Source organism: Sinocyclocheilus rhinocerous, unplaced genomic scaffold (genome assembly GCF_001515625.1).
Source record: "Sinocyclocheilus rhinocerous isolate Xijiao unplaced genomic scaffold, SAMN03320098_v1.1 scaffold241, whole genome shotgun sequence".
Classification (NCBI taxonomy): domain Eukaryota; kingdom Metazoa; phylum Chordata; class Actinopteri; order Cypriniformes; family Cyprinidae; genus Sinocyclocheilus; species Sinocyclocheilus rhinocerous.
The window spans coordinates 2,188,966-2,211,583 of record NW_015659312.1 but is presented as its reverse complement, the minus strand read 5'-3'; the positions used below and the strand labels follow the sequence as shown (position 1 = coordinate 2,211,583).

The window sequence follows — 22,618 nt, the reverse complement described above, 5'->3', positions numbered from 1 at the left end:
AGGGAGCGGAGGAGTCGCCGCCGTTTGCCTGAGGCCGGAGCCTGCTGCCATCCGCCATGATGGGGAGGAGCAGGGAACGGGGGACTCCTGCCGGCTGCCCGAACGCGGAGGAGCCGTCGCCGTCCACTGGGCGGCGGAGGAGTGTCGTGCCGTCCACCGAGGGCTGTCCAGTGCCGCCGCCTGGCATCGCGGAAGAGCTTACCCAGCTGGTGGAGGGCCGAGTGGCAGTGTGTCTGGGAACCGGAACAAGAATTTTTTTTTTCCTCTCTCCCCTCTCTCGTCTGTCTCTCCTCATCCTTCCGTCTCCTTTTCTCTCGCCTCGTCTGTCTGTCCTTACCCCCAGGTACGCCGCGGCCGCCGTGATCGGCTCCCCCGGAGGGGGGGGGGGTAGAGCGCAGTCTCGTGAGTACCCCCCGGCCTGCGAGGGGCGATGGGGGTATGTGACGAGAGGGTGAGAGCCATGTGAACGGAGCGAGGCTGGTGGAGTAATTGCTAATGCGCGACACCTGCGCCACTCACCGGTCTCGAGTCTCACGGAGGAGCTCCGGAAGGATAAAAGTAGGAGCGACAACAGTGAAAGACGAGAGAGGACCAGGCCTGGAGTTTATTTTGTGTTTTGGTTTTGTTTGTGCGCGACAGTCGTCCGCGAGGGGCTGTCGCGCTATTTTGTGTTTGTTTATTTTATTATTAAAGTTTGTTTAAATGTCCGCCGGTTCCCGCCTCCTTCTTCCCGAACTACGAACGTTTGCTACACTTACCAACCTCAAACTTTTGAACCAAAAAGTAATATGATTAATTTACACAATTAAAAGTAAAGCAACAACACACAAGTACCTTTCTCTGGATTTCGTCATCAAGTCTCTTGAGCTGTATTCTGCGCTGATCTTGCTGGTGCTTAAGAAAACGTCTTCTAGAAGAATCAACCAGACTGAGCTCCTTCACCTTCAGCTCGCGCTTCATAGCAGCTAATCTGAGCACAGAGGGTTACGTCAGTTGAACTGTGAGTGTGTGTGAAACTGCAAAATTGAAGTAGGTCATTAGCAAGAAGTCTAACAGATGGAGGGAGACCCACCTGGCTCGCTGTTGTGCAAGTTTACTCTCCTCTTCCTGTAGGATCCTTCTGCGTTGCTCTTCTCCTTGCAGTAGCAACTCCTGCTGTTTGTACCAGGCCTCAAACTCAGCCTGCTGTCTGACTGCTTCAGCGTGCAGCTCCTGAACCTCTTGTCTTCATAGACAAACATAAGCCGAAGCTTTTTTGTAAAATGTGCATCAAGTATGAAATACCTCAGTCATATCAGTATTACAAATGAATAAAAGTTTACACCTTTCCCTTAGATATTCCACTTCTTGTTGCCGGATCCTCTCACGTTCTTGGGACTGGTACTCCACTATGAAGGTGGGGTATTTGTTGAAAATGGGGTACTGCCCCTGTGTCAGAGGTTCAAAGTCACTCAGCACAGAGCTGGGTTGGATGTCCGCAGGGGTGCTGTCCATCAACCGATAGGTTTCCTTCAGCATAGCACTGATGTCCAAGCTATTCTGATGATGGAAAAAGTACTATATTGTGGAAGGGGAAAAAAATAGAAAGAAAGAAAATGTATATAATGTTAGCATTTGTTATTAATAATAATAATAATAAATCATTTAATAATGTATACATTACCATTCAAAAGTTTGGGGGTCCATAAGATTCTTTTAAAGTTTTTGAAATAATTATTTTATGCTCACCAAGGCTGCATTTATTTGATCAAAAATACAGTAAAATCAGTAATATTGCAAAATATTATTACAAATTAAAATAACTGTTTTCTATTTGAATACATTTTAAATTGCAATTTATTCCTGTGATGGCAAAGCTGAATTTTCAGCAGCCATTCCTCCGGTTTTCATACTCACACAATCCTTCAGAAATCATTCTAATATATTGATTTGCTGCTCAAAATTATTTCTTATTATTATCAATGTTGAAAAATTTTGTAAAAAAAAAAAATCTTTGATCAATAGAAAGTTAAAAAGAATGCCATTAATATGAAATAGATTTTCTAGTAACAATGTAAGTCTTTACTGTCGCTTTTGATCAATTTCATGTGTCTAATATTTTACAGACACCATTTATTTATTTATGATGATTATGTTTTATTATATTATTTATATAAAAATAAATAAATAATAATAAACACCCCTAAATGGAATAAACTTGTCTTGATAAGCCAAATTTGTTCTTCATAAAATTTTTCAAATGGCTAGTGATTGTAAAAACATCTTTAAAATGTCTGAAGTTATACCTCAAAGTCCTTCTTGTCAGTACAAAGCAGTAGCGGTGCTCTGCAGCAGGTGACATATGCCACCACAGCCATTAGAAGAAATGAGGGGTGGTTTGAGAAAACATTGTCAAACAGTTTCAGCCACTCTTCTGTCATCAGAACCTCAGAGAACAGGGTCTCAAGAAGAGGCCATGCATACATCTGGAGAGGAAAAGCACAGTGTGTAGGGCATTCACTTTATCTTTGGCTTCAAGATTAAATTCTTTGAAAGTCAAAGTCTATATCATATAAACACTTATGTTAAAGTCTTTTACCTGTGAGGTAACACCACAGGCAACAAAATGCTGAAGCAGCTCTTTATCATGATGGGCCAGCACATTCTCAGCCAGACTCAGCACATTAAGCGGAGGGTTGGGAAAGTACTCAAACCAGTGCTGGCACCAGTTCACTGTAAAAGAGCAATTCAAGACACTTAAAGTCTCTCAGCTACGGACCAAATCGTTGAATCACAGCCAAAGAGACCAGTGGTATGTCACTACACTACACTACTGCCTTGCACTACCTACCAATGACAGTGGCCACTACTTCAAAGCAGATCAGTGGATTGTTCTGGAACAGCTTGACAAATGGGAAAGCCAGCAGAGGAAGATAATCAGTCTCGCCAAAGACAGCAGCCCAATGAGCAAGAGCAGACAGCACTCTGCCAGGTCAGAAATGAAAAGATGAATATATATGACACTTGAATGTAATTTAAGATTTTGACATAATATTATAGTGGGTAAATCTATATCTATACAATTAAATCATCAATTGATTGATGCTGTGTCCACCTCTGTAGGCCTCTCTGTAGTTTGTGGCTTTTGATGGGGTAGTGCTCCTGAAGGCACACGTACGCTGAGTGCAGGCCTTTGTCAGTCAGACTGCTGAAAGCTGCATGGTTCTCAGGTAGATGCAATAGAGAACGCCAAATAAACATCCTGCCGGAAAAACAAATAAACACACACACACACACACACACACACAAATAAAGTGGAGACGCAGACTACAGCTTCACATTAAATCAACAAAATATCATTGCTTCTGCATGACACATTTATTACATTACCTGTATTTGGCTGGGTATTCTCCAAATGCTCTTAGTAGCACTTGTAGTCTTTTCTTGTTAAGGCCATTAGGCAAATCATTCTACACAAAACAGATTAATTAGATATGATTATAACTGGGTCAGAAGTTAAATAAGGGGGTGTTAAATAAAAGAGAATGTCTTGAAAAAGCAATACAGAAGGTGTCATAGGCACCCAACCCCCAAATAAAAAAAATGAATGAATTAAAAATAATATTGAACAAAACTGAATATAAACAGAACCTCTTTGTCATCCAGTGTGGAAACAGCAGATGGTAAAACTTTGGATTGGATTCTGCGTCCTGATGTTTTCACATGCTGACCTGCCCCAGCATAAACCTTCATTTTCAAACACGATCCCTCACTGCTTTTGCCTTTAGTGACCTGTTTCAACAAAGGCTGGGGAGGCTACACAAACAAAAGAGTAAAAAAAAAAAAGTATACAACACACATACATTATACTAACATATATTCAAAAGTTTGGGGTTGGTACATGTTTTTAAATTTTTTTTTAATAAGTCTCTAATGCTCATCAAGGCTGCATTTATTTGATCACAATATTACTATTTTTACTGTATTTATTAAAATATCAAATATTATTACAATTTAAAACAACTTTTTTCTATTTTAATATATTATAAAAATTTAATTCATTCCTGTGATAGCAAAGCCGTCACCATTACTCTAGTCTTCAGTGTCACATGACTGTTCATAAATCATTCGAATATGCTGATTTTGTGCTCAAGAAATACGGAAATTTTTTTCAGGATTCTTTGATTAATACTAGAAAGTTCAAAAGAACAGCATTTATTTGAAATAGAACAATAAATAAGAATTTACCTTACTGATTTCTGGGGTAAGGCTTCGTACATCATATATTCTGAGAGCACCACTGTCCATCACAGCAACAATATGGTGGCCTTTAGGACAAATGGCTGCCAATGTGATGGCGTCCTCATGGGACCCTATTTCAAAGAACTGCTTGCATGACTGTATGTTGATAAAGCGCAAGACGTCATCTTGGCTTAAAACACCCAGAATCTGAGGAGAGAATATTACAGTATGAGTTATTTCCAACGTATAAACTGGACAATAGGGGCAAACTTTTCATGAACTTTTCAAGTTCATCAGTTGTTATTCTTCTCATTAATGGCTGAGTGTTAGAAAAGAAATGAGATAATTTCTCTAACAAGGGCACAATATGCTGAAAGCAAACCATAAAGATTCCATGTTATACAGTAAACGTACATAAAATGAATATGTTTTTAATAATAAATATGTTTTTTAGGTTAGCAGACTACTGATCAGTACCTGGTTGGATCCGCCATCAAAACTATCTGGCAGGAAATCCACAAATCTTACTGTCTTGACTTTTGGAGGCATTTGTATTACTCTCAAGAGCTGTCGACTGTCCAGACACCACAAATGGACTAAGTTGGAGCGTCCAGCCGCAGCAAGTGTTTTCCCATCTCTACAATGAAACAAAATGATTACATACAATACCAGTTGGAGCTTCGCCAATTTAGGGTCTAAGTGTTACAGCCTTACTGCGTAACAGCAAATGCCCTGTAGTATATTCTGGGCCCATCCTGTGGAACAGGCAGCTGATACTTGCAAAAAAGAGTGTCGCTCTCCCAAGCAAAAATGGAGTCGTCACTAAAGCAGCTGAGAATGGTGTTGCTGTGTGGGAGAAAGAACACCTACAAAAAAAAAACCCCACAGGAATGAGGGAATGACGCAGAGCTGTTACCATAATATAATGCTTAAGCACAGATAAGTGACGTCAAACCTTTTGTATGCCAACTGATTGACGAACATTAAGCTTCCTCTTTCTCTGAAAGGTGTCAAGGTTCCAGAGCTGAGCAGTGTCTGAGGAAGTGCTGATGGCGTAGCTGCCTGAACTGTGGATGGACAGGGAAGAAATGGCACCTTCGTGACCCCGCATCCAGCTCACTGGCTGTCTGGTGTCTGGAAACAGTAGTTTAAGCTTCTTAGAAGACCAGTTAACCATTTGCAGGCCTTTATGAGAAAAATATAATAATGGGTCTTACCTTTGTCAAAGCACTTAATGGAATAATCAGCCAGAGCAACCAGGAACTCTGTGGTTCTTCTCAAGTTGAACGCTAAAGCAGTGCATGCTTGGCCTGTTTTCTGGACCAGCTTAAATCTGTCGAACGATGAACGTTAAGACGCATACGAGAATTATGATAAAGCAACAGAACTGAACGCGTATTAAAAGTTAAAAGGGGAAAATATAGTCTACCTGTTTCTGCTAATGTCAAACACATAAATATTGCCATGATGATCACCAGCAAGAAACGACTCTCCTGTGGTGTCAAAAGCCACTTGCAGGAATCGAACCGTCTTGGTTTGACGAGCAGACGCGTTTCGTGTCACAGTGGCCAAGACGCTGGAAATACATACATGCATAACTGAATCTCTTCTCATTGCATAAAACAGTTTGATCCAAGCTGGTTATATCACACTTACCCATATTTTGATGATACTGATTTTCTGTGCCATATTTTCCCATCTTCTCTGGACCCAATATCTGTAACTTGCATGATTAGCATCGACTTCGACTCTCCGGTTAGTTACTCCAGCAAACAGCCTCCCGCCTCACACGCGCATCGCAGCGGGAAATTCAATGACTGCAAACGATTTTCATAAATTCATTAATGAGTGTCTGTCAAGATAGTTTTTAAACCTTAGTCTCATGTCGAGATTCACTGTATTAGTGACAAAAAAAACTAAACAAACAACAACAAAAAACATTTATGCTAGTATTTGTTAAATAAAGAACCAGGCAGCAAGACGCAACTTTCAGTTGGAGGAAGTAACGCATGTAAACACTTGTTGGAAATGTCACGTGACCTTATGTGATCAAATAAAAGTAGGTATATAAACAATAATAATTACTTCATATAAAAAATAAATACTACAAATAAATTAATAAAATATTAAAAGTGAATTCATTTAATCACTTGTTTAAATGTATAAATCTCTTGTTTAAACTAATCAAAACATTATTTGGGTGGATGTGTGAATTAGCAAAAATCATCTTGTTTTTTAATTTTGTAATTTGCAAAGGTCATTTAAAATACAGACAATGTATAAAAATACACATGTCTAAATGTATGTACTCTGCTATGAATTAAATATCATTAAAAGGACATTTATTTAGAGTGCAGACCTTCTTTAATTTTGGACAAGGCTTTCAGCCAAAATGTCTTTGATTTATTTACACTGCTGTGAATTAAATAAATATTTTAAGAAGTACATTTATTTACAGTAAAGACCTTTCATTTTGTAATATTTTTGTCTTGACACCTACATCAGCTGAGAGAGCACTCTGATTGCTTTCATTTCAAATTTCACATTTATTTCAAAATATTACTCCAAAATCACAAATGTGTCAGCTACATGCCTTATTCAGTACATAAAATGACAGTACAGTACAGGTTTTATCACCTAGTAATATGAATAAAATGATTAGAAATTCAAAAAAAAAAGAACAGAAATACACTATTACAGAATAACTATTGAAACATCAGGAGAATATCCATCACAATGTCAATAGATATTTAAGTTATATATAGACGTTAAGTTAAATATACAAATATTACTGAAAAGACACAAGCCTGTGTAAACAACATTTATGTATAATTACAGAAAGCTTGTAAAAGACTGAATAACAACTGATTGCAATGTCAGTCAACACATTTACTTTCATACATTTCTGTTAAGCAAATAAATATTGGTGTACCCATTAAAACCGTCAGTAGTAGTCATGTTCCGTAGCAATTAAAGCAGTATCAAATATCATTGCCACCTCAAGGCACACAGGTTTAGAAAATCCACGATAAAGGATAATGTTTCAGTGTGCTTGGTAGCTCCTGCTGAAGACCTGAGCATTGGTCAGTTTAAAGCATATATTATGCTTCCAGTGTACAATCATAGGTCAGGCCTGTTAAGGCGAGTTGACAATCTGCAGTTCTCCAAAACTGTGGGTCTGACCTCCTGCCCACTATTTCACATCTTTTAACTAATCTCTTCAGGCTCAATCTCTGTATCTTCCTCAACCTCCGAGTTCTCAGTGACTGTCATACTGTTACGGTCACCTATAATAACATACTCTATGTTGGATCTCTCCATGTGAACGCTGCTGCCACTTATTGTATCCTGCACTGGGATCAGCTGATCATGGCTCTGACTGTCCGCCATTTCATTCACTGTTTGTAAAAAAAAAAAAAAAAGGAAGAAGAAATAAAGTGGTGTTTTTTATTCATCTATTCTATCATTCTTATAATAATCTGGTTTCTGTAGGTTTATAAAGGTAAATTTAAAGACTTTAAGACCATTTTTGAATAGAAGACAGTACATTAATAAATCATGACTTGAATACCTCTGCTCCCAACCACTAGAATATAGAAATAACTTTTACTGTGCTTTCTGATCACAGTCACACTGTAAGAAAATTATGGATTAATCAGTATTTTTGTCTTGTTTTTCACTGCAAATGTCTAAAGCTTCTTAAATGAGGATACATTTACTTGAGAAGCAAAATGACATCAAACAAAAAATTTAGTTTTCTGAGAAACTGATCAAAATTAAGTGGGTTTTGATTAAAATAAATATCTGCCAATGGGCTCAGAAAAATTCCCAACTGACAGATGTTTGGTATTGTTTTAAGCATTAACTAACGTAATTTTAATGTAATTTTAAAGCAATTTCTCAGAAAACAAGGCTTCATGTGCTAAACTTGCCTCCCAAGTAAACGTATCTTGATTTAAGCTTTTTATTTTTATTTTGGCAGTGCTTGCAACCTTTAAGACTTTCTGCTCCAATTCAAGACCTATTCTCTGGCCTTAATTTTTGGAAGGTGTGAATTACACCTTTTTAAGACCCGCAGAAACTCTTCTGTTTTTTATGTCTAAAATCAAACTTAGCCTAATTTATGTAGGTTGAGGAACAATAAAATAATTATATTATATAATAATTAATTATTAAATAATTAATTACAAACATAACAGTATTAAATAGTTATATAGGTTATGCTTCCATTTTTATCAATTTATATAAATGTATAAAAATACAATAAACTGTTCATGCATAAAGATATAACCTCTATAACCCTAAAAGAATTTGACCTATATTTCCTGCGGCACAGTACTTACCACTGTTTGCATCATTCTGAGTGAGCAAAGAATGCTGGTCACAGGTAATGCATTGGCTATTGTTGTTCCCAATAATACAGTTGGTCAGGGAAGAGTTTTGTATGTTTATAATACAAGGTGTAAACTGCAATTTTTCTGATAAGAGAAGACAAAAAACAAAAGACATCAATATGAGCAACCACACAACACATTGCATTAAAGGGATGTGGGACAGCAAAACAAGGCTCTTAGTCATGCATACTTTTGAGAAGTAAAGTATGCGGTTTTCCACAGCAATACCTGTAATACTAAGTGGGTGAGGTAATCTTTCAAACAATAATGAGACAACAACAGGAAGTAAGGTGGAATATTAACCACTGAACAGGAATTGCTAAATGATTTCTCTAGCCTGATACTTCCTAAAACAACAGGGCAAAGATGAAAAATAGTCTATGACAAGGTACATCACCAGTAAGGCAAAATATGCAAAAATATCTACCTGAAAAAGGAATTTCCTCTACATGTTGATGGTCCTCTTGCTTAAATTGTGCTGAATGACAGCAAATGCATGAAAGAAAAGAAGAAAAGAAAGAAAGAGAAAAATAAGTAATGAATAAACAATTCAGACAGTAGCAAAGATCTATTTCAAAGGTGTGTTCATTTTTGATAGATTGTCCAACCTGGAAATCCTGTAACATTCTCATACAACACCGGGTCACAAATTCCAAGGCATCTGAGGAACGAACTGCATGCATTTTGGCCTTTTTTAATGACAATCTGCATCAGCCTGGAGGCTTTCTGCATGTCCGTGGGCTGGGATGCGATAAACTGTGCTTCATACGCCGTGATTGTGCGGGATCGGGACAAACAGCTGGACATCCTTTGAACCAAATACCCAGTCATACACTTACTTAGGAAGCCCAAATAGCGCTGCAATTGTTTATCTATTGTGAAAAAGAACAAGAGAGAGTTGTTTAAAACACAAGAAGCTTCAAAGGGAAAAGAAATAATGGAATACATCCAATAAATGTATAAAAAGTTGTACTTAGGATAAAGTGTGACGAATAAGTTTAATACTCAATTGCCTTGATCTTAACATGTTAAACTTTCAGAAACTGTTCATAAAAAAAAGTTGTTGTGTTTTTGTAGTAGCCTATTTAAATTACAGAAACATATTTGATAAAAAATTAAAATCACCAGCCATTTCATCTAACAGTATCATTATCTGTGCTCAAAAATCTAGAATTATCAGTCGAAATCAGTTGAAATTACATATTGTTCTTAAGCATTTACATTTGGGAAGGTTGTGGCATTAAAAAAATTTTTTTAAATCCGTCCTCTATTACTACTATACTGTACCAATAACTGTTTTGCATCGTTCACCCTGCATTTGCTTTACTACTGAATCCGACATACAGTTGATTGACAGCTATAATGATTTTTTTTTTTTGCGCTTCCTTGTTGTCACATTCTTTTAGGCTACTAGCCTACTTCCCCAAAACAAACTAACAAAAAACAACATACTTGTTCGAAACTTACCGGAGGATATAACAACCGTGCTGTCCATCTATTAGTAATCACAAATAATACCAATAACGCCACAAAGTAAAGTGGTTCGGATGGCATCTGAAAACGAAACACTTCTGCCATTAATATACGTATGAGTAAATGCGCATGCGCGGTAAGAATGTAAATTCCAGACATGAATTCCCCATTTGCATTTTGTCATTCTGGCTAACCGCAGCTTTTAGTGTCATATGAACAACAACAACAGCAAACGTTTTAAGTCTTAAATATGTGCGTCATATTCAATAATCGCAATTTAGTGGCACTCTAACACTTTCATGTATCAGTCAAATGAACAGAAAAAGGGAGTAAATAATCTAGTTTATTGTGCGCCTAATATCCGAGCGTTTAAATGAACAACACATTATTTATCAACCATAAAGTCACTTTTGCACGTTTGTAGCGCAACACTGATGTACATCAAGTCGTCTACAAGCGTCAGTAGCACAAAGCTTGATCTCTGTTGGTAGTTGCTGGTTTAACAGGGAGGTTCCGTTGCACTTGATTAGATGAGGAGCATCTCGGAGCCGGTATAATGGGAGCAGAGCGAGAAAACACGAGTGTATGAGATCTACAGTCCACCATCGTTTGGAGGCACATTCAAATTGTCGCAAAAATGAAGATTTGGAGCACTGAGCACATATTCGGGTAGAGAAAGCAGCGTTTAGGACGAATGCAGCGCTCGCGTGCACAGATTCCAGCATCCTCTCTGTCATGATTTGCATCCCGATTCCCTTTAGCGCTAGAATCCGGGAACAGCGTAGCTCGCTTCCTTTGGACATTTTTGTGTATTTAGCTTTTAAGCAATCTATTCTTGCACATAACACAAATTTGAGCATTAGTTGCGAATATACATTAATTTGGGCCTGCTTGTCGGTTAACGTCTATTACAGTTATGCAGTTTATGAGTTTTATATAGCCTATAAAACTCATAAATGTAGTTACATATTATTTAGGTTTTTTACGGAAATTACAATTTTTTCCCCTGACTGTCAGTAAATTTCAAAAGTTGACTAAAATGTGGTGTATTTCCATATTGATAAAGAGCCTAAGCTGGTTTGATGTTATTTCAACCTGTTCAGGCTGGTCTGCTTTAGAATGGATTTTTTTAGCTACCCAGCTAAACAAGCCGACGAGACCACCTCAAACGAGCTAAGACCTTAAACCAACTAAAACCACCAAACAAACTCAGTCTGTTCTTTTTTATTCAGCATGATTCATCACACCTCCAAAACAGAATTGTGCAAACCGTATATTTCCTAGTTTCTTTTTTTGTTGTTTAGTTGTCATTAGTTTCACTCAGAAATGATTCATTATGTGGAAATCAATTATTTCAAACAAACCTTTTTTTAAGGTCCCAGCGTCTCTTGTTATGGACGTGATGTTCGTTGATGATAATGATGAACTACACTGGCCAAAAAATTCTTCCTGCTTGCATTTAAGCTAAAATTCCCTTGAATATGGTTTGCCTATGAGGTCAGTGTGAGTACAATGATGTTCCTCATAAACCGCTGAAATCTATTGTCATGTGTTTTTGTTTGTATTCACGCAGCTACCCTTGGGAGACTGTGATCAAAGCAGCTATGAGGAAGTATCCTAATCCAATGAACCCTAGTGTTGTTGGAGTGGACGTTCTTGATAGGAACTTGGACACACATGGACGTCTACACAGTCATCGGCTCCTCAGCACAGAGTGGGGGCTTCCAGGGGTTGTCAGAGCGGTTAGAAGATATGCTTCACACTGCTAAAAATATTGTCTTCATGTGTATTGAAATATGTAGTCTTCATATTTATTTATATATTTGACATCTTATTTACATTACAGCTTTTACATTTTACATATCATATATATTTATATATGTAAATTAACAATCGTATTAACAATCCGAAGCGATATTTAATAGTTTCAGCAATATGAAAGTGTATATAACACTCTAACAGTACGTACCAGTGGTTCGCAATGTTTTTGACTCCAAGGCCATATTTTGTCCACAACAATATTCAAAGGCCCCATGTTTTTCCAGTTGTTCATGGTTTACTGAATAAAGATTAAGGATAAGGATTTTTAAACAATATTTTTATACTCAGAATTATTTCTACCTGATAAATATATTAGAGCTTAGCATAACTAGAAATCAAACTTATAATATTACTATAGACTACTTCATATATCCAGGTTTTTCAAGACAATGGCGACCTTGGTTCTTCAAAAACTGTCACAGAGGCAGTGAATTAAAATAAGAAATATATTTGATTTTCAGTTGTTTTGGATCATTTTAAATCATTTTACGTCATATTGAGGCTCTCTTGGAAGTTTGCTGGGGCCTCCTAATTGAGAATCTCTGGCTTATAAGAATCTTAAATGTTTTTTTCCTTAGATTTTGGGGACAAATCGAACCATCACGTATGTAAAAGAACATTCCATTGTGGACCCAGAAGAAAAAAAAATGGAGCTTTGCTCAACAAATGTGAGTATTTGTTTACCATTTGACAGCTATTAATTATTGAAAGCTATTCTAATCAGATTATTTTGTTAATAGAAAGTGGTTTTATCGATATGACATGAATTCTTATCTTCATTTTATGCTGTACTAAAGAAATTCCTTTTCTCCTTCAGATAACCCTAACTAATTTAATATCAGTTGATGAAAGGCTCGTCTACAGGCCTCATCCAGAAAATCCAGAGGCGTAAGTAAATCCAGTTGTAATCGTATTTCATGTAATTGTCATCTAATTGTAATATCTGCATGTATATCTATGCACATACATGCAAGCCTTACAAATAGAAAGTAATATAATAATAAGTTAAATCAAATATCAAACTAGTAACACCAGTTTCTGAAAATGATGTTTGCTTTACTTTTGCAGCACTGTATTAACCCAAGAGGCAATCATCACGGTGAAGGGGATCAGTCTGAGCAGCTACCTTGAGGGGCTGATGGCTCTAACCATGTCAGCCAATGCAAGAAAGGTAAATCATTCTGTATAATGTAATGAAAAATATTAATTTGACCAGATATCCTTGGAATATCCCACCTAACATCATGTCATTGTGTCACCATGTCACGTGTTCATTACAAATCCTTGATGAAAGTTTGCTATTTTCTGAATAAATGGGAACTTAGTAGTTCCTATTCTCTTGCTGACACAATCAGAGAAGGTCCAAAAATAAGCAACCTAAAAGCACTGATAATGTGGTTTTGTCCCTATCTAGGAAACCCTGTTGTTTTTGTGGACGTTTTTTGCTTGTTTTTGTTTCTATGAACAACAAGTAGTTTCATTAAATATATATATAATATCATTTTTGTCTGTTTCATGCTGAGACATAGACAAGGCATGATGTTTTTATAATGTTCATTTACTTTAAATATGTGTTTCATTTGTGATTTCAGAGCCCATGAATGAGGACCACATGATCAGCAGCAGCAGCAGCACCAGCTCTGAAACCACATCTGGCCTGCCTGACTTTGCCCCGTCTCGCTTTGTGTTGATGTTTGTACTCGAAGGTAGTCAAATTAGTGCTCATTTATGCACTGTTGGATTTAAAACCTCATAAAATTGCACTATTACAGACAAAACGTATAGTTTTGAATGTCGCTACAAAATATGCATTGCACTGACTACCTCCTATTTTAGAGTTCTTTTAATGCCATAACAGGGATCCCAGTATCGATTGGATGTTAATTTGGAATTAAGCACCTTAAAGTTCAGAGTATCTAGAAATGGAATAAAAATGTTTCATGTGTTCTTAAAATCACGATTAAGGGGAATATGAGGTAATTTTGTTGTTGGCTTCTTAAAGTTTGCATGGGTAGTCATAAAGTGTAATTAACAGATAAAGTATAGCTAAAACTTGTAGGATAGATTCTATAACTTATCAAAAGTCATTTTTTTAGTGTTTACTTTAAAAAAAAGTCCTATATTTCAAATATGTTTATGTTGCTTAACACATTGTGAACATATTGTCAACCCATTTGTGAGGCTTTTATTTTATTTAGTAGAATGATATGAACGAATGCTTATTTATGGTTATTTATATGAAAAATAACAACTTATTTTATTTTATTCTTATAATATTACTGTAGAAAAAAGTTACAATGCATATGTTTGTTAAATTATTAACTGTTTTCTTTAACAGTTCAGTGTATCAACTTCAACAAAACTTATGTAACTTACATTTGTAAATTGTTTGATATTTACAAACATTGCTTGTCAAAGTATATAAACAAATAAATGTTAAGGTCTTCTTATGGAGCCCCCTATTGGCGAGACAGTTATAAAGAAAACCTGTTTCAAAATATATTAAATAGCGCTTCGAAAAGCTCAAATGGGCAGACAGCATTTTGTTTTAGCATTTTTTTATTATTATTTTACTACTTGACTTAAAGACTGCCTTGTTATTGTATATTTGTAACCTCTTTAATTGTTTCCTTAATTGTATTTTTTCAATTAATGAAATGGTCAGCATTTCTTCCCCAATGATGAAACACTACCCACTAGAAGTAAGCAAACTGAAACTTGGTTTGTAATTGAGTAATCTAGCAGTTCCTGATGACCAGTTTCAGAACAGTGGTGTGCGGTGGTGTTCTGAAATAAGGAGGCAAAGTTTTTTTCTTTTTCTTTCTTTAAAAATAAAATAAAATAAATCAATCAAATGTAAATTCATGTCCCAGTCACATTTTCTAGGTTAAATAAACATTACTTACACTATCACTTACACTATCACTAATCAATATTCTATTCATTAAAGCCATGTGTGAACGTTACATTTATTTTACAGATCATCAGTCATCAGAGCTCGGTAAATATTGGTCACAAACATGGAACTTCCTGTGCGCGTGCATCGGATGTGTGTGCTCAGAAAACCTTATATCAGAAGTTCAAACTGATATGGCTTTAAAATGCATGATTTCAGCACAATATACATGATCAAAACCAAACAGATGTTTTTTGGCAGAGTATTTGAGGTAGGAGCTGTAAAGGCACATCCCTATTCTGGAAAAGTGGGCGGGGAGCAGAAGCTCATTTGCATTTAAAGATATATTGTATGAATTGCCATTACTATGGAATAAAAAATACGGAGTGTATATATACATTTAGTTAAAAGTGACAGTAAATCATCAGCTCCAGTGGCACAGATGGATAATTAATTTTTATTGAAAATAAATGCCTTTACGATGTGATACGAGATTTGAAAAGGGAGGAAAAAAAAGTTCGGCAAAAGACGGGATCGAACCCGGGTCGATCGCGTCAAAAAGCAAAGGACACGCACTTATCCATCTGCGCCACTGAAGCTGATGATTTACAGCTACTTTTAACTAAATGTAAATAGACACCCCATATTTTTTATTCCAGAGTAAGGGCAATTCATACAATACATTTAAACTGAGCTACTTTAATACCATCTCCGAACTTTCTACCACGACTCTGCTGTTTGTAATTTGTTATTTTGTTTTCAGAATTGTGATTTGCTTTGCACTTCTCGGCCACCGTAAGAAACAGCTTGTTTCTGCTTCCACTCAAAATAGGCATTTTCAAAATGATATAATAAATTATCTGTGGGGTATTTTGAGCTGAAACTTCACAGACACATTCTGGGGACACCTGAGACTTATATTACATTTAGTAAAAAGGGGCATAATGGGTGCCCTTTAAAACTCAATGGGCTCAGTGGAGGCGATAGAGACGCGGACTCCCGCTGTAACATTACTTGCTGGTGTCGCTGTTGGACAGTGTTTCTTTAGAAAAACGAGTGATTTATACATTTTTTAATGTTATATTTTGTAATATTGGCGCCGTTTTATTTTTCTACTACGATTTTGTTTTCTCATCCAATATTCCAATATTTTGAGGAGACACTGCCTCCTTTGCCTCCTCGGAGGAAACGCCCCTGATATATATTTCATCATTTAATATATTTAATTGTGACATTTTTATGCATTTTTTATTTGGTCTGGAGACATATACGTCATGCATAATATATGCTAATAAAGTAAATGCCATGGTATTAAATGTTCTTTTAATGCCAGCCCAAAGCCTGTTTTTTCTCCTATGTGGAGGGTGTGGAATTTATTCAAAGAAACTAAATTTTAGAACATTTCTTCTTTTAATGCTAGTTTTTCTGTGATGTGTATTTATTTGAATGGTTATGCACATGGAGAGCTACACATTGTATTCATGCATAAATATGCACAGTGGATATGGATTCCAACAGTGAAGAGTCAGTATTGGTTAATTGTGCTGTTTACTGATGGCAATGTTTTGTTATAGCAAAATAAGCAGCACATGACGTGACTGCATAAAAGTGGTTGTTAATTATATTTATATGACTCATAGCATAGTATTTTTTCATGAGATATATTTTAATGTCAAAATAACCTGTAATTCAACAATAAAACTAATCTATAAAAAAAAGACACATTTTTAGTACAGAATTATTTAGTGCTTTGTGTGATGCAGTCACAATTGAATTTAGTTGTTTTAGGTAAATACAAGTACCCAGTATCACACATACTTGTAGACCACATCTATAGTTTAACAAAAACCATAGTCACCACCAGACATATTCAATTCTTAATTTATCAAAAAAAAAAATCTTGCAAGGCAATGATAGATTGTGGGTTATTTCATCAACAAGTCCAGTGACTTCTTGTTCTTTATATATTCTCATGTATATATTTCTTTGTCATATATGTCCTTCTAATACCAAATATAACATAGTAAGCAGAGAAATACAAGTTGGAAAAATAAAATTCAAAACATGCAACAGGTGATGAGTTATTGTGAATTGTGATAAATTCACAACTGCATCTATATAAATATTTTATTCATCGATTCCCTTATAGAACTGAATATGATTCAGACGTTTTATTCAGAAAGAACCATCTGCAAATGAAATGACATCTTTTAAATTTGCTTATGACCACTCAGAATAAGTTTACGCTTCAGATCTGCTTAAAACATACTTATGTATTTATTGTGTTTAGAAAAACAAGCATGTTTAAATCACAAACCACTGAAAATATCAAATGTATAAAAGTGAAAAAAAAAAGAAAGAAAAAAAGTACTTAGAAAAGTATTGCACACCAGTGTTAAGGCCATTTTGGTAAACATTCCCATTTCATGCACTTGCTAAAGCACCAATATGCTATCTGAATTTCATACAATAAATGTTGTGTTGCCAAAAATCAAACTTATATTACATTCACAGAAGAAACCAGGGCATCCTGATAGCATAAGGGCAACTTTTTATGCATGTAGGATTAATTTAAACATCCTTTTTCTAATCTTCAATGTAACTTTTCCTGGAGTAAACAAGATCCATGCTGAATAAATATAAATAAATCCTTTATAAATAAACAGAGCATATTTTTCCCCAACACAGCTTTTTAGTTTCTCATCTTGCATATTTCTAAAGTACATTCAGTTTCCAAGCTTCCCACAAAACATTATGACACCTGCTTCTAATGCAACCCCATTTTTCCCTGCCTCAAGTCATCCAGGAATCCTTTGCACTATTGACACTATGTACATAGCAGCAATGCAGTGCCCCCTAGAACTTGAAAAGGTTGATAAAACCCTGTGGAGACACGGCCTTGCAGCAGCTCTCTGGGTTGTTGGCAGTGCAAGGATGATCTGTATCCTGAAGTGAACAGGAAAAAAAAAATCAGTTATTGCCATAAAAGGACCATAAATGAAAAATGGGTCGATATTTTCAAATAAAATGTGAAAAGCTAGAAATTAATTTAGTCTCACCTTCCAAAACAGGATGTGGCAATGTGTGCAGAACTGTAATGTGTCACTGTACTGCTCCTTATGAGGGTAGCACCGGCACAACTTAAAATACATCTTTTTCCATTCCAAATGTCCTTTTTCTGACATCATTAGGCGCTTTCGGATCTGTGAAGACCATAGCAAATTACTTTAGCCGAATTTAGTGTATGCAAGGTATTTATGAGCAGATTTAAGATATAAACAGTCACATAAATAAGCAAGATTCATCCTCTCTGCCATCAAGCAAGACCTTAAGAGTGTTACATTCCATTTGAAGAGCCACAAACGTGTACCTGTCTGTCTGTGAAGTGATACTGGCAGAGTTTCTTCCACAACAGCCGATCTTCTGACAGCACAGTAAGGTCAGGGCATACCTGACCCAGGCTGACCAGATCTCGTCCATCTGAGAGACGGTGCATGATGTTCAGCTGTAAGCTAGCCGGAAGATCAAGGAAGGTCATCCCTGTGTTTGTGGGCTGGACAAATGAACGAAGAAAAAGTGTTTCTGTTTACATTCACAATCTGAGCACAATATAAAGTATTTTCTGTATGCCATCAGACAGTGTTTTTTGTAGCATTAAGGGATAGTACACCCCCCAAAAAATAATTTACTGTACCAGTGTTGTTATTGTCAACTAAAACTGACAAATGACAGTGAATGGTGATGTCAAGATTTTTACTGAAATTTAAGTTAATCAGAAAAAATAAAAATTTTAGTCCACAAGTAATATTTAAGGTGCTTTTGTGTTGTTGTTTTTTAATATCCTTTTCCATCCACTTTCATTTTTCAGAAAAGAGCAGCATACTAAAACATACTGCTAATCTCTCCTTTGGTGGAAGAAAGTCAGAGATTTGGAGTGACATGAGAGTGAATAAAAGATGCCAGAATTTTAGAATTTATTTTTTGGTTGAACCATCCCTTTAACGAAATAAAGTGAGGTTTACACTTACCCTGTTGATCTGAATGTTGTCAAGCTGCTGTTGCCACTGCAGTATGTTCTCCATGCGGTGCACCCAGATGTTGATGTTCCCCACAAGGACGGACTTGCCCATGTCCTGAACCAGACTGCACAATGACGCATATAGTGTCTGCAGCAGTTCTTTAATCGGTCGAACATTCTGCTGATCCTCAAGAACTGGAAAAGAGTGCAAATGTTTAGTTAGTAACTACCAGTTCAAGGACGCACAACAACAGTACCACAGTGTTGACAGGATCTGGTGTGTGTCACAGGATACTTTAAGTTCATGCCTGATGCTTTCATAACACACATATCAAAACAGAATACCTTTCCGTTACACTGTAAAAAAATAAATAAAATTGACCTAACTCAAAAAAAATAAGGCAACCTATCACACTCAACTTGTTAAGTTAACCCATCTAGCAACCGACAACTTAAAAACTTTAGTTCATCTAATGAATAAAAGTCAGTCTACTGAGTGTTAAAAGATCTGTCAGAGCAACCAAATATTTTTTAGCATTTAGCAATGCTAATCTTTTTTATCAATCCTCTTTCTTTTAGATTTATGTTTATTTTCAAAGCCTTCTACATGTTATGGGTAGTATTTGCCTCTTAAAACTAAAAGGCAAACATGTATGCAGAGACAAATGTATTAAACGAGTTGCAATGAGATGCACATATACAGTACCTCAGAACATGATTCTCAACCATGGTGAGGATCAACAAGTTTTAAATCAGTAAAAATATGAACTCTGATCCACATGACGGCTAACTGACAGTGACAACAGCAGCAGCAGCATAAATTAAGCCAGTAAAATTGAAAACAATGATAATATTTTAGTAATTATTAACAAATGTTTTCAAGCTGCAATGCATGCTGGGAACTTGTGCAATATTGTTCAATGTAAAATTGTTTGTTCAGATGACTCAATTTGAAAAGTTGGGAGAACATTTGGATATGTTGTGAACAAATACTTGAGTATCTAAGTAAGGTAAACAAAACAACTTCTGTTAGCGACGCGTTTAGAGTATTTTTGTTCAGTTCACACAAAAAATTTAACCGACTTCTACTAAAAATTCTTTGTTCAGGCTACTTTTTTACATTGGTTAGTAGAACTTTTCGAAAGTTGGATTTTTTTACAGTGTATGATTAAGACATATAGCGGTTTGGGTATGACATGGCCTACAAGTGAGCAGTTTAGTTTCCCATAACAACCTGCACCTTTGTTTAGCTGAGACGACTTTTGGTTTACAATACAGCTGAGGTTCCTGTTTGCTCTCTGAGGTTTGTCGCTCTTTCCAGCGCAGGCAATTATGACATTTCCATTCAGCTATGAGCTACTGGTCAAGCCCATCAAACTAATTTTGTTGCAAGAGATTGCAGACAACAGAATAAACAGCTATTCTGTTATGACAGATGTTTGCCTCATTTTTATATCTTATTAACCACAAGAGAATTTCAGTACAAGCCTCAGAGTAAATAATCACAGGCTTTGTGAACATAAATGTAAACACACATTGTTGATGTTTCACATTGGCTAATAGTTTTGCATGATATGGTGAAGATGTGAGACACTAGCAAGAAAGCTTACCTTTTTGCACAACCCTTTCCAGAATGTTCATGTAGTTTTTCTGTGCCACTCCGCTCAGCGAAGGCAGTTGGGACTTGGCGATCAGCTCCAGCAGCTGAAATGTTAGACATAAATTTTTTTAGAGGTCAGACTAAGAGACTGTGTGTTCCAGCATTACTTCCAGACTGTTATATTCCACTCTCTTCAGCCTTGGCAAAAAACAAAAGGCTCAGAAATGGGATGCTCTCTCCCCTTACAAATGCATTCTGGCTTATGTCTGTGTCAGCAGTGTTGTTGTTTAGACATTTTGAAGACAAAAAAAGGTAACCGCTCCTTCAGATGTTTCAAATGGACTGTAAAACAAAGTGCTAACTTTACTGTAATTCTGTTTGTGTATATGCATGGAATCAGTTGGACAAAAATAGATTCCCAACACCAAGTTCATTTTCAAAAGGAAGGACAGCCAAGAGCAGATAGTGAGAGCAGTGTTGTGTTGGGCGGCATTACTGGCATGTAATATCAGCACAATCCACATCATGGAGCAACACTGACCCACACTCGACCCAGCAACATGTGAGCATTGTCATTCTCCCACTCCCCTGCAGCGAGCCCCTGATGACAGCTGCTCCAAGTGCCTTTTTGTGGAAAATAAAAGTTTGGGTTGGTATGATATTTTTTAGGTTTTTGAAAGACGCTCACCAAGGTTGCATTTATTTGACCAAAGAAAAAAAAAAAAAAAAAACCTTTTCTATTTTAATATTTTTTCAAATGTAATATATTTAAAATATTTTACAAATTATTCCTGTGATGGCAAATCTCATTTTCAGGAGCCATTACTGCAGTCTTCCGTGTCACATGATTTATTTATTTTTTTCCCGAGAAACATTTCTTATTTTTGTTTTTGTGTAAATCAGGATTTGTTTTTGACAGATAAAAAGTTCAAAAGTATTTATTTAAAACAGAAATCTTTTGTAACATTATAAGATGTCTTTTCCGTCACTTTTGATCAATTTAATTGCTGAATAAATTATTACGAAAGTACTTAAAAAATCTTAATGACTTCGAACTTTTGAAAATAAAAGGATGTAAATTTACTAGCTTGATGCATATTTTATTTGGCTAGCCCTTTGGAATAATATGACAATTATTCATAATGGTGTCAGGGTTAGTTGCAAAGACATGCAAAAGCTATTCGTATTAAACAGTAATCATTATAAAAGGTAAATTCACACAACTAAAGGACAGTGATATGATGTACTATGATATTACGAGGTATAGGGCTGCCCTCAACTAAAGCTTTTTCTGGTCGACTAGTAGTCGTTCATTTTAAGCATTAGTCGACTAATCGCACGTTTATTAATAAACCATTGAAATCATGCTAATGAGCCTTTAATTGCCTACAATCGCCTAATAAGCGCTCAAGCGCACACATAAAGCTTGCCACAGCACACTGGCAGAAGTAATGACGATGAATGTGTTAGGGAAAAACAGTAAGATTAAACTGCATTAACATTTTAATAATCTATTGATAAACTAGTGTTTTCGACTTAAGAGATGAATTCGGCGACGCCTGACTCATCTCCACAGTAGTGGATGCGCCTGCATGCAAGTTTCATATGGATACATAATCTGAGAACATTAGATTTTTTTTTTTTTTCAGATTTGAATTGCTTCATTTGAAAGTAGACATTTCACTCTCTATAGATATATTTTTCATGTCTGTACAGCAAGTATACACGGATTTTCGCGCTCAAGTTCACAGAGGCCGAGACGGCAGAAAGTGCATCCTGTTTGCTTTCATTATTTTACAAAAGCGCAATGTTTTGTTGTTATAGTGAGTGCACACAAATAAACGTAGAGGCTTTACGGATTCGAAAGATGTATTACTCTTATCTGTATGACCAAAATGGAGTATTTTAAGAGCAAGTGACTGCACCGGTGCTCTCCATCTGTCATGCTGTGAGCACGCTACTGTTCAGCTTTCACACTCCGCACAGACACTTGAATAGCGCACATTTTTCTAGGTTAACGTTAGATTGAGCGGCCATGTAAAGTTGCTACTACTTACATATTTCAGATTATAAGCCATATATTTGAGGTCGATGAATGATAGGCGAGCGTTTGGATGTACTGTATTACCACAAAATCCTGCCGTTAAAGATCTGTCCGTCACGGACTGCGTGACCTCACCACTTCCTGTGGATTT

The 22,618-nt window shown here is 36.3% G+C and overlaps 4 protein-coding genes across 7 annotated transcripts in view; 1 reads left to right on the top strand and 3 right to left on the bottom strand.

Annotated features, from left to right (window-relative positions):
• The window catches only part of LOC107723555 (TBC1 domain family member 31-like), a 17,413-nt gene extending 11,232 nt beyond the window's left edge, over positions 1 to 6,181 (bottom strand). For all 3 annotated transcript variants that reach the window (XM_016532241.1, XM_016532240.1, XM_016532242.1), the window contains exons 1-16: positions 5,878 to 6,181; positions 5,651 to 5,797; positions 5,439 to 5,554; positions 5,177 to 5,355; positions 4,936 to 5,087; positions 4,699 to 4,858; positions 4,228 to 4,428; positions 3,631 to 3,795; positions 3,370 to 3,449; positions 3,095 to 3,241; positions 2,831 to 2,964; positions 2,579 to 2,712; positions 2,286 to 2,465; positions 1,325 to 1,557; positions 1,073 to 1,225; positions 835 to 970 (exon numbers count right to left, since the gene is read on the bottom strand). In XM_016532241.1, coding sequence (XP_016387727.1) covers positions 835 to 970; positions 1,073 to 1,225; positions 1,325 to 1,557; positions 2,286 to 2,465; positions 2,579 to 2,712; positions 2,831 to 2,964; positions 3,095 to 3,241; positions 3,370 to 3,449; positions 3,631 to 3,795; positions 4,228 to 4,428; positions 4,699 to 4,858; positions 4,936 to 5,087; positions 5,177 to 5,355; positions 5,439 to 5,554; positions 5,651 to 5,797; positions 5,878 to 5,960 — 2,400 coding nt within the window. In that variant the 5' untranslated portion in view covers positions 5,961 to 6,181. The remainder of the gene's footprint in view (positions 1 to 834; positions 971 to 1,072; positions 1,226 to 1,324; positions 1,558 to 2,285; positions 2,466 to 2,578; positions 2,713 to 2,830; positions 2,965 to 3,094; positions 3,242 to 3,369; positions 3,450 to 3,630; positions 3,796 to 4,227; positions 4,429 to 4,698; positions 4,859 to 4,935; positions 5,088 to 5,176; positions 5,356 to 5,438; positions 5,555 to 5,650; positions 5,798 to 5,877) is intronic.
• Positions 6,182 to 7,033: 852 nt separating this feature from the next.
• LOC107723556 (uncharacterized) lies at positions 7,034 to 10,190 on the bottom strand. The gene is made up of 5 exons (XM_016532243.1): positions 10,083 to 10,190; positions 9,224 to 9,487; positions 9,043 to 9,093; positions 8,565 to 8,699; positions 7,034 to 7,619 (listed from the first exon to the last, which is right to left on the bottom strand). Exons 1-5 carry the CDS (start codon positions 10,108 to 10,110, stop codon positions 7,429 to 7,431), a joined length of 669 nt encoding a protein of 222 aa, XP_016387729.1. The 5' UTR covers positions 10,111 to 10,190; the 3' UTR covers positions 7,034 to 7,428.
• A 417-nt stretch (positions 10,191 to 10,607) lies between these two features.
• On the top strand, positions 10,608 to 13,957 carry LOC107723525 (PRELI domain containing protein 3A-like). The gene is made up of 6 exons (XM_016532195.1): positions 10,608 to 10,757; positions 11,662 to 11,830; positions 12,488 to 12,577; positions 12,727 to 12,797; positions 12,978 to 13,080; positions 13,502 to 13,957. The coding sequence occupies exons 1-6, from the start codon at positions 10,726 to 10,728 to the stop codon at positions 13,508 to 13,510; spliced, it is 474 nt and encodes a 157-aa protein (XP_016387681.1). The 5' UTR covers positions 10,608 to 10,725; the 3' UTR covers positions 13,511 to 13,957.
• A 3,106-nt stretch (positions 13,958 to 17,063) lies between these two features.
• The window catches only part of LOC107723524 (F-box only protein 32-like), an 8,811-nt gene continuing 3,256 nt past the window's right edge, over positions 17,064 to 22,618 (bottom strand). For both annotated transcript variants that reach the window (XM_016532193.1, XM_016532194.1), the window contains 5 exons: positions 20,434 to 20,527; positions 18,834 to 19,018; positions 18,176 to 18,358; positions 17,865 to 18,008; positions 17,064 to 17,751 (listed from right to left, as the gene is read on the bottom strand). In XM_016532193.1, coding sequence (XP_016387679.1) covers positions 17,662 to 17,751; positions 17,865 to 18,008; positions 18,176 to 18,358; positions 18,834 to 19,018; positions 20,434 to 20,527 — 696 coding nt within the window. In that variant the 3' untranslated portion in view covers positions 17,064 to 17,661. The remainder of the gene's footprint in view (positions 17,752 to 17,864; positions 18,009 to 18,175; positions 18,359 to 18,833; positions 19,019 to 20,433; positions 20,528 to 22,618) is intronic.

Bases quoted from the DNA above. Each gene is read 5' to 3' on its own strand.
- LOC107723556 (XM_016532243.1), bottom strand. From the start codon at position 10,110: ATGGACAGCACGGTTGTTATATCCTCCG. The intron at 9,488-10,082 runs GTAAGTTTCGAA...TTTTCACAATAG, and splicing joins CACGGTTGTTATATCCTCCG to ATAAACAATTGCAGCGCTAT. The intron at 8,700-9,042 runs GTAGATATTTTT...TTCTCTTATCAG, and splicing joins AGAGGAAATTCCTTTTTCAG to AAAAATTGCAGTTTACACCT.
- LOC107723525 (XM_016532195.1), top strand. From the start codon at position 10,726: ATGAAGATTTGGAGCACTGAGCACATATTCGG. The intron at 11,831-12,487 runs GTTAGAAGATAT...TTTTTTCCTTAG, and splicing joins TTCCAGGGGTTGTCAGAGCG to ATTTTGGGGACAAATCGAAC. The intron at 12,578-12,726 runs GTGAGTATTTGT...TTTCTCCTTCAG, and splicing joins TGGAGCTTTGCTCAACAAAT to ATAACCCTAACTAATTTAAT.